The following is a 14,363-nucleotide window of genomic DNA, read 5'->3' on the forward strand; positions in this document are numbered from 1 at the left end:
TGGGCAACAAAATCACTAGTCACTTTTGAAAATCATAGCTGTCATTCCCCCCCCCCCCCCCTTTGGAAACTAAACTTCAGTTTGTTTAAATTTTGGCTCCACTCCCATTTAGAAATGCAGAGTATTCTATTCAGTGGTTGTCACTGGTGAAAGCTTAATTGAAGAGCGTGGAAAGGGAATTCCTAAACACAGGCTATATTATATCAGAAGCTTACTGGGAGGGTGGTGATTCCAGATGGTTCACAGCTGTACCATCAGAATTTTAAATCTTTCTTACAATATAAGGGGAACACTTAGAAGTATGCTAGATACTAAAGCACTTTTGTACTCACTATTTTCATGTGTAAAAGCATGGCTACCTCCATGCTCTGTAGAAATTCTAATTCTGGCAGTTTGATCGGTCTGGTGTTCATTGCATAACGTCACCTGTGACTTCATTAGGATTTTAAAAGTACTTTGTTTGCTCTTATTTATTAGCAGAGAAATTCCAGAACTACCTGAACGTGAAGAGGGGGAGGGAGAAGAAAGTGAACTTCAGAATGCAGCTTACAGTCACTGGAACCAGCCCAGACGGTGAGTATGGATTCCCAGTTGAATGACACTCTCTCCTAAACGCTGGTGTGTTGAAATTGGAACTATAGTGGATCCTTTCATATACTGTAAAGTAAATAAGGAAGCAATCAAAATAGTGTAGTGTTATATCTGTGCATAGCACAAATAGGGCATATTTATTTTTACTGCAGTCAGCCTAAATCCCTGTGATCTAACTTGTGTGCTGAGTGCCTGGGAAGATTAGTTTTAAATTTAATTTGCACTTATCAGCCTAAGCCAGGGGATGACAAAATTAACTCTTTACATAAATGAGTGGGATGGTATCCAAGCTCTTCGAGGTATCCTTCCAATTATAAGAATATGTTAGTCTTGCTGTAGCTTACATAGGAGATAAGAGGGTTAGCTAGAAGCCCAAAATAAATGGAGGGCAGTAGACAAAGGTTAAACACTAAATAGACGTGTTGGTCATTCCCAACCCACTGTCATAGAAAGGCATGAAAACATCTAAGGAAGAATTTTTCTCAGATATGTTCCATAGAATTGTACAAATGACAGGCCTTTGGAATTTGTAGACGAGAGGCTGTGATGTAAATACAGTGCATTCCTTTTTGTTTTTTTGTCATGGTAGGGTTGAGCTTTGGAGAGAACCTAGCAAGTCGTTGGGAATCAGCATCGTCGGTGGACGAGGGATGGGGAGTCGGCTGAGCAATGGTGAAGTGATGAGGGGAATCTTTATCAAACACATTCTGGAAGACAGCCCCGCTGGCAAAAATGGAACCTTAAAAACTGGAGATAGAATAGTGGAGGTACCATGCAAACTTATAACGTGCTTTAATTTTTCCCATGTATATACATCAACCTTGCAAATGTCTGCTTGTTAATTTTGTTATGGCGAAGAGATCATGATTTTTTTTTCTCATCAGCCATCATGGTACAAGGCCAGCAACTAGATTTTGTGCCTACAAATACAAGGCCTACGCGGCGTACAGTTGTCACTTTTTTTTATTTAAATATTTCTGAATATAAAACCTCCAGCACCACAAAGGAATGTAGGTAGCAGTATGATTATTGCACCTCCCCAATGTCTCCATTACTGTTAGCACTACTGGCAGCCCTTAAGTGTTTTACCATGTGGTATACCTAATGTAGTTACTGCATTATAATCCTAGTCCTATCATGTGTGTGTTTTACATGCAAAGGGCCTCAGGCTTACATACAGCCTCAAATGTACAGCGTCTTCAGAGTAACACAGGGATGTGCAAGGTCCTGGATACTAGCCCCCCTTTAGAACAGCTGATTCAGGAGGAAGATTACCATGTTTTGTGCATCCGCAAAAGGTAGTTAAAGAGATGGCCATAGAGAGGAGGAGAACTGCAAATAGGTGTCCCACTTACCTGCATGTTAGTGCCCATCCAGATCCTGTCTTTCATCTTCACTTATGCTCCACGTCCGGGTGGGAATACATAGAGCTCTGCTTAGCTGCTAATAGAGAGGTGGTTAGAGCCAAACTTGTGGGGCACATAAAGAAACTTTTCCACCCCTGCAGATAGGTTAGGGGGAGACTTCTTTCTCCTGATCACTGATCCCCTTTTTGCCATCTCTGGAGGGATGGCGCTCTCACCTTCACCCCACCCTGGTTCAGCTTTGGAGCAAAGTTGGCAGCCAAGATTAAGCTACATTCTTTCTAAAACCCATATCGTAGGTTGTCAGGAAATGCACTATTCTTTATGATGTAGTATTCCCTGGACCCTGGCTGCCATTCATTAAGTACATGGCAACCCACATGGCAGAAACTGTGATTCTGCCTCTGGGGTAGGGTGGTTCTAGGTGGGTAATGTTTAAACTGGAATGACATGGCTGCTACTGCTACCCAGGACAACGTATAGGACATAGATGCAGGGCATCAGAATAGCTTCTACAATGAGCAGCCAGAGAGGATTGCAGAGCTTCCATTGGCCAACAGATATGAAGGTGGAATTTGGGCTGGAGAGGACCCATTTATAACATATTGTATAAATAAGCACTTCCATAATAAAAAGATACCGCTTCATCTAGGCACTCAGATGACCTATCTAAACACCAGAGCAGAGCTCTATTAGGTGTTGGTTTTATAAAATAGCACAAATAGTCTTGTATTCAGAAATGCCTGGCGTTGGCCTAAATGTTTTGGTCTGTCTCCGATGTATGAAGACATTGATTAATATCAAGGATGAGAACTGCTTTTACTTCGCAGAATGGCTAGAAATGTAATTAATGGTCAATAAAAGTGAGTAATTGGGTTTAATGAGCATATGGACTGTCCCAGAAAATGAAACTTGCAGAAGTGTATATGGGGGAATACACATGTTAACTAGTTGACCATAGATACAGTGTGTGTTCGTGTGACCATGTATGTCTGGATGTGTACGTATAGTTTCCCTTTCTCATACTGTAACATAACCTGGTTCAGTTAGCAACTGCCACTATTTTCGTCATTGGAAGTGATAGAGTTATAACAATATTGTCTTTTTCCTAATAGATTTAGAATCTGCTATCTTAAATTGTTTTCCTTCTCTTCTTTATTTTACATTGGATGGTTAAGTCTCAGATAAGCTATGAAATTAAAGAGGCAGAAGTAACTCTTACTATATGGCTTCTTATGCAAGTACTACTAACAAATAACCCTTGTATCTTGGCTTTTAGCTATTATCATAGTCATTATGAAAATGCTTTTCTAATGCTAACTTCACCATAACATGGATTTTCCTTGGATACCAAGATAAACTTTTTTTTAATAAACACATCAGTACATGTTATACAGAGAGCGAAAGAGAGAGTATGTTACATCTCCTAGAAAATTGTTCTTAGCCATCCTTTGTAAATACTTTCTTTAGGGAGGAAGAAAATTTTTCAACTCTGAACTAAAACTAGTTTCGGGGGGTGGGGGAATGTAACAAGGAAAAATTGTCTAACATTTAAAAAAAAAAATACTTTGCACTCATATAATGCTTCTCCTCCACCAGAGATCATCAAGTGCTTTGTAAGTATCATATAATTAAACCTCACATTGGCTTAGTGAGGTAGGTATAAACAGCCCTGATTCTGAGCCATAAATCACTTGAAGCAATTGTTGGCAAACTCTATCATTGCTTTCATGTTATTACATAGTCTAAAACCGTGGCTTTTGGGACAAAATATCGACATGGAACTTGAATCAAGCAGATTAATAGCCTGTTTTAAAATCCTTTAGAATATTGAAAGCCTGAATTATATGGCTGGGATTTCAAAAGAGCCTAAGGGAGATAGGCACCAAAATTCCCAGAGTTAAAAGTGGGTGTCTGTGTCCCTTTGGACTCGTCTAATGTAGTAACACAAAGGCCTTGTCTACACTGGCAAGTTACTGCGCAGTAAAGCAGCTTTCTGCGGTGTAACTCCTGAGGTGTACACACTGTCAAGCCACTTAGTGCGCAGAAGCTCCTCAATTGCAGCATTGCAAAAAACCCCACCTCGACGAGAGTCATAAGCCTTAAAGCGCAGAGGTTCCAGCACTGTATTGGCAGTGTAAAGACACTATAGGGTAGAAAGTAATCAGTTGGCTTCCAGAAGTGTCCCATAATCCCTCAAGTGGCTGCTCTGCTCATTGTTTTGAACTCAGCTGCCCTGGAGACATGCATCCCTTCCCTTTCAAAGCTCCCTTTCTGACAGCCATTGCATGCTGTGCTGATTTGCTCTGGGACACAAAACAAACCATTAATGTGGAATACTCCTGCTGTTGAACACAGAGGCAGGTGTGTATGAGAGAGAGACAAAGAGGGAGAGACAGATTGCTGTGCAGAGCGCTGAAAAGCAACTGGCAATGTGGTAGAATGCCCATGGAACAATGGGATTGGGAAACCTGCATCATGTGACGCTGTGCCTGCCACATGAGGCATTGCAAACCCTTCCCAAAGCACCCTGCAGCCAGTTGCACAGTGGAATAGCTACCACAGTGCACTGCTCTCTTCACCGTTGCAAGAGCTGCTAATGTGGATGCACTCCACCGTCACAAGGAGCACAGTGTGGACACGCAACAGCGGTTTATTAATTCCAGCGCTCTAATAAAAGTGGTATAACTTGTTGCTCAGAAACTTGCCAGTGTGGACACACCCTAAGTTAATATGCACTATGGAACTTTTAGTTTGCACCAGCGGGGTCTACGAGGACCAGTTAGTGCGTAGCATGTTGGTGCATTTTAGAATTCACATTGCTGTGCCATGTAGCTAAGCTCTTAGATGCCTTTTGAAAATCCAGTCTGTATGTTGTTGGAGCCTAAGGGCCTGATTCAACATATGTTGAAGTCAACGGGGATCATTCTGCTGAGTGTAGAGGCCTTTGGCTCAAGCTGTAATAGAGGATCCAAAATCAAAATCTTAGAAGTTGCTTCATTATACTTTAAGCTTTGTGTAATGTTAAGCTGAGGCCTTCCAATTTTCAGGTGGATGGAATTGACCTCAGAGACGCAAGCCATGAACAAGCTGTGGAAGCCATACGGAAGGCAGGCAACCCTGTAGTCTTTATGGTACAGAGCATTATAAACAGACCAAGGGTAAGCATCTTAAATGTGAAAAAGAGACCAAAAATAGTGATAGTTTAAATAAATGTCCAAGCTGATATTATTTTTGGGGTGGGGGAGAGATATTTAATCCTGCAGGTTCCATCTCAAACAGATCATTATAGGAACAAAGGTTTGATAATATTATTTCCATTTAGAATTAAATTGATTTGGAATTGGAATTTACCTACAGTGTGCTCACTTCAAAGTATTTTGAAAATCCTCCAAAATTGTTTGTTGAGGAGAAGGGAAGGAGCCTATCTAAAAACAAGTCTTAGAGATTGATATTGTGTCCAAGTGCATGCAAAATATATGGCAACAATTGTTGTTATATTAAGTGAGCATTAATGAAAGGACCTAGAAGTACACAAAGAGAATTTTTCCTTCATTAAGCTGCATGGACAATGCAAACACAAGCTAATAAGTTTTAAAATAGTAGCTTGCATCACCTGAAACTAAACTTCCTCATTGTAGATTCTATGTAATCTGCATGTTTATTTACTAGTTGTCTCATAACTTTTGTTTCCCAGCCAGAATCTCTCAATAGCTCTTCATCAGCCTCTGCTCTCAGTGGGCAGAAACCTACTAACCCATTTTATCATCAGTCATCTCAGGTAACGTTGCATGGAATAGCTTTCCTGAATGTTGGCTATTGATACTCAGTCTGCTAAAATGAGGATTGTGCATTTGCTATGATATGGGCAAGATTCATGTTGTTTAATGAATGTTTAGGATGAGAGTGATGCTTTTACTTCATCACAGATGACTTTTTGTGTATATATGAGTGTTACTTCAGGAATTTTTAAAATTACAATTCTCCTTGTTCTGTTTCTCTACCCCCTAACTAGCTTTACTGTATTTTAAAATTGACTGTTTATTAAAATATCCATACTTCTGTATGTAAAGCAAGGCATTGCACATGCTTTGTGATATAATTTTTAAAACAACACTTTTTACTATCTTAATGTTTTGAAACTTAGATCTGTACATATAGTAAGAACCAACGAGGGAATTTCCAGTCTTCGTTCATGTGTACTCATCCAGACAGCTAGCTGCATACAGACAATAACAATCTGTAATATGGTGCGACAACACATCTACTAAAAATGACTGTTTCAAGAGAGTCAGATTTTTTCTTCAAGATACTGTACATGGAGATTAGAGTGTGGCCCAGATAATATGAATGGGCTGTGTTGTCTGCTGGAAACAAATTTAGTAGTTCTCCATGCAAACAGTTATGCGCCACATCTGTGATACATCATGACTCTGCTCTGGTTATTTTTAAATAAGAATTACCAATTGAGATGAGTGTCTCTCCAGCCACATTGCAGGGCTTCACCCTTATGCATTTTTTGAATGCATTGTTTGCTGAAGTAACTAAATACTTTTTATGATAGTGGTTCCTTCTGTTGTGCTATGTAGATGTGTGCTTTCTTGCACAATGGTATTGTTGACAACATTCTTTTTTTTAGATTACATGAAATGGAAGGTAATTCTCTAAACGGTGTCCTGACTTATCCTTTGCACTGTCTCAATAACTTCAACACAGTGGCATGGGATAGAAGTCAGGCCAGCCAGTGTCTTTTAGTTGACAAATCATTATGTGCGAAGTATCTGAGGCACAAATATGAATGGTTGGGAATTGATTTTCTGTGTTAATACTAGAGCTTGAGTATTTATGCACAAAATATGTGTTATGCTAATTTTATTTATATAACACTCCGTCAAGATAGTTTAAACTCTTAATGCAGGTGGCAAATCTGATTGTTACATAGGAACATTAATTTCACAAATAGTACTTAGAAGACATTGCGTGTGTAAACAGAAATTCTTCTCATAGGGAAAATGTTCTCTGTCGAGTTTATGAGTGGCATTGTCACAGTGGATCCCTTGTCTTAACATCGCTCTGCCTTTCAAACTGTAAAATACTGTAGATGCAAGAAATGTTACATTGGCAAATTAGATCAATTTTATTTGGTAAACTGATGCCTGAAAATGAATATTGAACAATGAATTTTCTGATTTTAAGTGGGTTTTTTTTAATAGCAAATGTTCTAGCTGGTTCAGAGATTTCTTTACACAGTAAGATAAAGGGCTTTTCTGTACAGAGCAGCAGTACACACCGTTAGTGCATCAGAGGGGGTAGAGAACCTTTAGTGTGCACCAGCAAGCTCTATATGGAGCAATTAATGTGCAACATGTTAGTGCACTTCAGAAGTCACACCCCATAAGGTTCATTACTCCACTGTGCAGACAGGCCCAGAGAATAGTGATTTTTGATGTATTTTTCCCCCTGAAAATTCTCCTGCTGTTTTTTATCATTTTTCCTTTATCAGTGCTAAAGTTTGCACTTTTCCTTTTACCCACTACTTAAGCATGTGTAGATTATGTAACTGTGATACAAGAGGCATTCCTTTCTAAGCATTGTGCTGCCTGTTTTCCAGCAGTGTTAAGCTCATAGCTGCAAAGAATTTTGGCCAGCATAGCAGCCGGTTCCCTTGTAGAATTTATTTGCATGAATTTAGGACACTCCTATCTACTATAGAACATCAGAGTGTTTGCCTCTTTCTTTTAAGTGAGCACGTTTGTTTCAAAACAGTTCTGGTCCTACAATACAGTACGAGAACTGCATCAATGGCATAAAACAAAGGTTAAAAATGTTGATGGTAAATGAGAAGAGGAAAGTAACTAGTATTGTCTCAGGAAAAGCCAGCTAATTCTTATTTTGTTAAGCCATAAACCCAATAAAGCTTACTAAAAAAGTGGTCCCTTCCACTTAGCTGCACATATTTAATGACAATATGCTATAATAAGATCCTGTATTACTAAACTTAATTACTTCTGCAAAATATCCTGCTGCCCATTTATTAGTATGCTGCTGTTTACTTGTCAAAATAAAAGCACAAACTAAATTTTGCACTACATTTTTCCACAAATTGTTCTTATGTTTGTTCTTTTCCTGATTTGCAGAATTTGTATCCAGGTCATAAATGCGAATTAGTGATGTTCCAATATAGATCCATTGAAGCATTTGGCTATCATCACATAATAATGAAAGAAGGCAAATTTTTCATCTTCTCACTCATGAAATTTTAAGACACTTAGTATGTGTATGAATGTGCTTTTATGCTATGTATACCAATTCTGAATTCCTTATTTAGCCAAAAAGCTGCCATTTATATCAGTGGGAGTTTTACCTAAGTAAGGACCATGAGGATTGGATCAAAAGACTATAGGGGGAGATTTTTGGAGGTACAAATGGCACTTATGTGCCTAATTCCTGTTGGCTTTCAGTGGGAGTTGGGTGCCTGACTGGTGTTTGCGCCTTTAGAAATCCTCGCTATATGTAATAGCTGAAAGGAAATACTAGCTTCAGACTTCCTATAGAATGAGGGAAGAGGGCCATAACATATGGGGAGGATAAAACGGGTAGACTGTTCTTCTACCCATCATTTAATGTCACCAGTGTGTATGAAGCAAATGTAAATGTACAGCCTTGCCTGCCTTCACTCTCAGATGTCTTTAGCATAGCATGTGAAATGGGCATTGTTTACTTAACACAAGAAACCTTGTGGTCTGTTCTATAAGCCACAAGGTTTTATTTTAAACCTACCTTCTTTGTTGTTTAGTTCCTTTTGTTTTCTTTTTAGCTGCCTTTCACGCAGCACAACCTTTTCTATGGGCCTGATACCATCAGCAGCACTAATCCATTTGCTGATTCTCCTCAGTTCAACACTAACAAGGTTGGATGACATCTGATTGTCTTTATTGGTTCAGCGAACGTTATTTATGTGCTTCTGCATCACTTGTGTGTCCTTCTCTGTTTGTATTTTTACCACATTTGGGTAAAATACTGTGCTGGTGAGGATGGAAATTCTCCATGATAAATAAGAATGTGTAGAAGTATTGTACAAATGCCAGCTACATAATCATAAGCTCTAAGACTGAGATTTTCAGAGCCCCCTAGAGGAGTTTGGTAGTTTTGAAAATCTCAGCCTAACGTGAAATGGCTTTTCTCATAGACAGAGGTATTTTGTTATCAGTTGTTTGTATGTCGGTCCTTTCTCTGTATGTGTGTGGTTAGGAGTTTCCTACTTTATTTTTGCCAGGAACAATGTGTCAATACCTCACATTGTAAGATGCTGACAACTTTTTTGATTTTTTTGGAAATTCTTGCACTGTACCACCAGCAGGGTGCCAACATTTTTTGGAAATCTAGAAAAGTTAGATTCTTCTCCTCATGATTGGTGCTAATGCAAGTTATCCATGTACAGGGAGAGACTAGACCTCTAACGCATCCCTAATTAAAGACTAAATCCTATCTGCATGTACATGCACACAGCTCTGATTTTGCACAGTCACTTGTAGCTCCTCATGCATCTGGGGGATGAATTCAGCTATAAATCCGTGCTTCCTCAATTTTTGTATTTTCCCTTAATCTCGTAACAATCTCAAAATGTATAAAGAGCATGGACTGTCTGTATAACTGCATATGTATGTTTTTGAAATCTGTGCCCACACTTATAGTTCTGAGGTAAGGAGAATAGAAGTGTAACAGAGGTAATTGCGTATAATTTCTAAATAAGCAGTTGTTACCAAAAAAATCATGTTGCACATAATTACATGCAAAAACGTATGTTCTTGCAAATATTAGAAAAGTCAAAACCACCTGCCACCCCCATCTGAACCCTACCACTGTGGCCATCTTTTTGCTTTTTCTGCCAGATTTTTGTGGAGAAAATTATGAAGGCTCGGATTCAGTAAGATACCTTGCTGAATCAGGGGTTAATTAAGTCATGTAAGCAATTTTGTCCATTTTAAAATAAAATGTGTGAATTTTCTGCAGTTTACAAAATACACCTGTCACTTTAAAACATTAGTTCACATTGCTAATGCTACATATTGTCAAAGGTACTGTAATATATGGATTGCTGTTTTCTGTTACTGTAGGATGTGCAGAATCCTGTTAGGGTTGCCTTCCATTGTTCCCCAACTAACCCTTTTGCCCCCACACCATTTAAGGTTTGTCTCCATGTGAAAGTTACAGTAACTTGTGATTGTGTCACACATCCTTTTTGTGCTGTGTTTTGTTTATACCTGTTTGTACGTGGCATGTGGTAATTTCGGAAAGTACCGATCTTCCTTCCAAATGGGTCTGCTACATTGAAAGTGATACTGCTGTCCATTCACTGCCGTTATAAATACATGCTCGGTTGTGACCAGAGCCACATGGGTAGCCAAAAGGCTCAATGTGTTGTCAGATGTTTGCATTTCGGTATGTCATGAGTCAAAATATTTTTACCTTTTGTATAGGGCCCAATTCAGAGAACAAAAGTCTTGTGTGTAAATAAAAGGGCCAGATTCTGTCCTCGAAGATGCATGCATACTTCCAATGACTTTGGAAGACAGAATTTGGTCCCGTACGTTTTTAATTGTTAGGACCTTCTTTGTTTTACTCTTTGCTTGCAGAGAAGACTTCAAGCATTCATCTGCTTTCATATCAGCATTTGCTTGAACTTAAAACAGAGTTTATACATGTACATATAGCGAGACGTAAGGAAACGTTCCTTGTCCATCAATATATGGCACTTTGTGCTTTCTTTTAATGATAAATCCACTGGAATTTCATTCGTACATACAGAGATACACCCGTCCTTCCAGAGCTACTGGATAGCAAACCATCTTATTGTTGTCCTGATCATTGTCTTCAGTACTGCAACATTTTAGGCACTTCCATTGCTCACAAAGAACAAGACTAAAATGATGCATTACTTTGAGTTAGTAATTGTAAACTACACTAAATCAGTTGGTTCATGTCCTTCCCTAATCTTTGTGTAGACACGCCCCTTTCCACTCCCCCCACACAAACACCTGCATTAATTTAAGGTTATACGGCCTCCAGTGAATATATAGGAAGTGCTTATTGAGTTTCTGGAACTCCTCTACCCTCACCTTGAGGTAACATTCTGCTACTTACTTTTTCCAAAAAGAACAGGAGTACTTGTGGCACCTTAGAGACTAACAAATTTATTTGAGCATAAGCTTTCGTGGGCTACAGCCCACTTCATTGGATGCATAAATTTTTTCAGTTAGGAATATGCATTTTAAGCATAAAAGTACAGCATGAATGCTAATGTATGCTTTTGCTACCACCCGACACTGATTCTGAAGTTTAGGAACTGTTTTGCAATAAGTGTGGTTTATGAAACGTCACCCTCCCTGTCCACATCGGTGTTTGAGTTTTTCAGAGAGTGCTCCCACAATTTAGGTTTAGTAAGTATCTCAGTTTTCATAAAGACTAATCTAATACCCTACATCATCCCAGCTGGCATTTAGGAATTTCAGCAGGTTGCTTTGAACTCTCAGATGCTTTCTGCACAATGGGTTCAAAACAATTCAGATGCCTCACATTCACTTAAAGCTCCAAGTGCCAAGGGAGGGTTGTGTATAGCAGTACTCGCTTGTGTAAGACTGAGTTTTTTGCACCATTCTGTCAGCCACCAGCATCTGTCTTGTTGTTCTAAGTGTGTGCGGTACCTAATGTGAAGGCATTTAAACAGATACCATTTTAGACCCCAATGATATTTTGAGTTAACACGTATTCAGCCTTCTTCATATTATTTCATGACTTCCTTGAAAAGCTCCTAGAATGAGAGGAGAAAGAAGCTCATACAAGCAGCAGAGGAATTTGGGGGTTCAAATGAGACATTAGCATTTTCTTTACACGTTTGGAGGGGGAGAAAAAAAAGGTAGTTTGTTTCCTCTGGACAATTGACATTTCCCCAGATCTTCGTAAGAATAAGTGAGTAGATTTTTAGTCTTCTCAGCTGAAAGGATGTTATCTGAGTGTGGCACTGTGGCGGGGTGACGACTCACCAGCTGCTGGTCGTCCAGGGAATTGGCTCTTTCCAGCCCAGAGTGCCCTCTGCGGGCCGTTGCCTTGCCTGCTGCTGGCCCCGTGTCCTTCCCAGACCCCGGTGCCCTTTGCCCAGGGGCCCTGCCCACAACAGTACCCCCTCGCTCTGGGTCTCCTCTCCCAGAGGAACCCCCTATCCCCACCTTGCCTCAGTGGCTACTGCCAGTCTCCATCTAGCCCCCGCTCACTGGGGCAGACGGCAGTCTGTAAACCACTCATCATTGGCAAGGGGGGTTGGACCAGCTGCCTCTGCCTATTCCTGGGCTGCCCCTCTGCAGCCCTAGTACCCTTTTTGTGGGCCCTCAACTGAGCCTGCAGCCTGGGGCTTAGCTAGGCTGGAGCTCCCCAGCTCCCTCTGCCCTTCCCCAGCACTGCGCCACCCTAGGTACCCTCCTCAGCTTCCCAGGCAGCCAGGTCCTTCTCTCTCAAGAGGCTAGAGAGAGAGTGTCTCCTTCTGGCCCATTGCACTCTTATAAGGGCCAGCTGGGCCCTGATTGCACTGGCTACAGCTGTGGCTGCTTTCCCAATCAGCCCAGCTTTTCCCCGGCCACAGCCCTCTCCCAGGGCTGGAGCAGGGTAACCACCCCGCTACAGGCACCGATGGATTCCTATCTTTGAAATCCTTCGGGGTGGGGAGGCTTAATAGAATTCTCGTGTTGGCTCTGAAGAAGGTGTATTAAAATTTTTGACCCCCTAGCAACACCATCGGAGATGTTATTCTCTCACTTCCCACTAGAATCAGATTCTTAAAGCTGAAGTGAGGAAGGTAAAAGCTGGAAGAAGTCAATACAGTACCTGCAAATTTCAGTTCTCTAAAATGGTACTATTTTTCATAGGACATCTATCAGTTGCTGAGTCTCAGCACCTGACTTATCAATTACCAAGCCCTCGTGGCCTATTGTTTACTATTGATCACAGTGCCAAATACATTAAAATGATACAAGTTAAAAAGATGGAGCCAAATCATACAGTTTTTGATCACATTTCCCTCAAGCAACCTGACTGTATAATGGGAGTTTTGCCAGACTAAGGAGTTGAGGATATGACCATGATTTGCAGTAGTAATTTGTGTGCATATAGTTTTGTTTTTATTTTTTAATAGAAATTAATCACAAGACCAAGAGTTGGTCCCCTCCCCCCCTTTTTATGGTGAAATCTTTCTCCTTTTTGACATGACTATTCATAGGTTGTATAGAAGACAAGTAAAGGACTTGGAAGAAGGTATTCTTGTGTTCTTCACAGTAATTTTTTTTTTAAATAGGCCTTTCTACCAACATTTCAACTAAATATTCTTTTTACAAGATTCTTCAAAGCTACCTTAACTCCATTCCTCCATCTCTCCCGTTTGTATATATACAAAATTATAGCAGAAGAAATTGTTTAGTGACTCAGTTTTTTTCTTTAGATATAAAAAAGAAAATCTGTGCAAATTGGATATTGAAAAAATTCAATTCAGTTTTCACACAAGGTTGTTTCTCAGGCAAAAAAGCAACACACAAAACTTCACTGAATTGGGCTTTTAATGTCAGTTTTGTTTGCTTAAAAATACATTTGGAGTCTTACTCCTTCTTGCCTAGTGTTCTTTACATCTCTGATATCCTGGTGTCTCTCTATGCTATGTGCTTTGTTTAGAATTCCTGGTGCTTGGTATTTAAATTTCAAAGCCATAGTCATTGCCGTTTTTATATTTTCATGTACTAGATTGCCCTGCTCTAGAGTCTCCATATATTTAGCCACAGCATTTTTCTTGTTCTCCACAGGCATCCAGTCAGTCAGATTCAGAGCCAGAAAAGACTTCATTTAGTAACTTGCCTCTGCCCCCTCCTTCAGCATTTTCAGGAATGAGCTGTGAAATTGTACAATCATCTTCCAGCAAAATTGAAGAGGATGTGGAAGATGATGATGAGTTTGGTTACAGCTGGAGTAAGTTTATTTTTTGTGCTATTTGAAATGCTCAGCATTGAAATAGCAATGATGTGGAGTAGGTTGGGGCGCAAGTTTAACCCCTTCATTTTCATCTATCTGGGTATAAAATGTTATTTTCACCTTTCACTTTTGCTTGAACAGCTGCACATTCTTGAAACACAAAAGCATTTGCCCTTGTTCTGTGCATTCAGTTTCAATGCTGGTCCTGGTAAATGTAGGTTCTACCCTGCACATAATGAATCGCAATAACAGTTTCGATGTAGTATATGTCACCCATGGTAATCGCATATACAGTTCTGTTATCTGAATGTAATCTCACCTGCAGTTAAAATATAGGAGTGCATGGGCAGACAAGGGGACTAGTGCTTTTAGAAAAAACCTTCGGGGGGAGGAGGGGAA

At 40.0% G+C, this 14,363-nt stretch overlaps 1 protein-coding gene across 1 annotated transcript in view; it reads left to right on the forward strand.

Moving 5' to 3' along the window:
* MPDZ (multiple PDZ domain crumbs cell polarity complex component) overlaps positions 1-14,363 on the forward strand; it is a 123,903-nt gene that overhangs the window by 80,904 nt on the left and 28,636 nt on the right. The window contains exons 24-29 of the mRNA XM_065405917.1: positions 481-573; positions 1,181-1,358; positions 5,006-5,116; positions 6,685-6,699; positions 8,773-8,865; positions 13,799-13,961. Coding sequence (XP_065261989.1) covers positions 481-573; positions 1,181-1,358; positions 5,006-5,116; positions 6,685-6,699; positions 8,773-8,865; positions 13,799-13,961 — 653 coding nt within the window. The remainder of the gene's footprint in view (positions 1-480; positions 574-1,180; positions 1,359-5,005; positions 5,117-6,684; positions 6,700-8,772; positions 8,866-13,798; positions 13,962-14,363) is intronic.

The sequence above is a fragment of the Emys orbicularis genome, chromosome 6 (genome assembly GCF_028017835.1).
Source record: "Emys orbicularis isolate rEmyOrb1 chromosome 6, rEmyOrb1.hap1, whole genome shotgun sequence".
In the NCBI taxonomy this organism is placed as follows: domain Eukaryota; kingdom Metazoa; phylum Chordata; order Testudines; family Emydidae; genus Emys; species Emys orbicularis.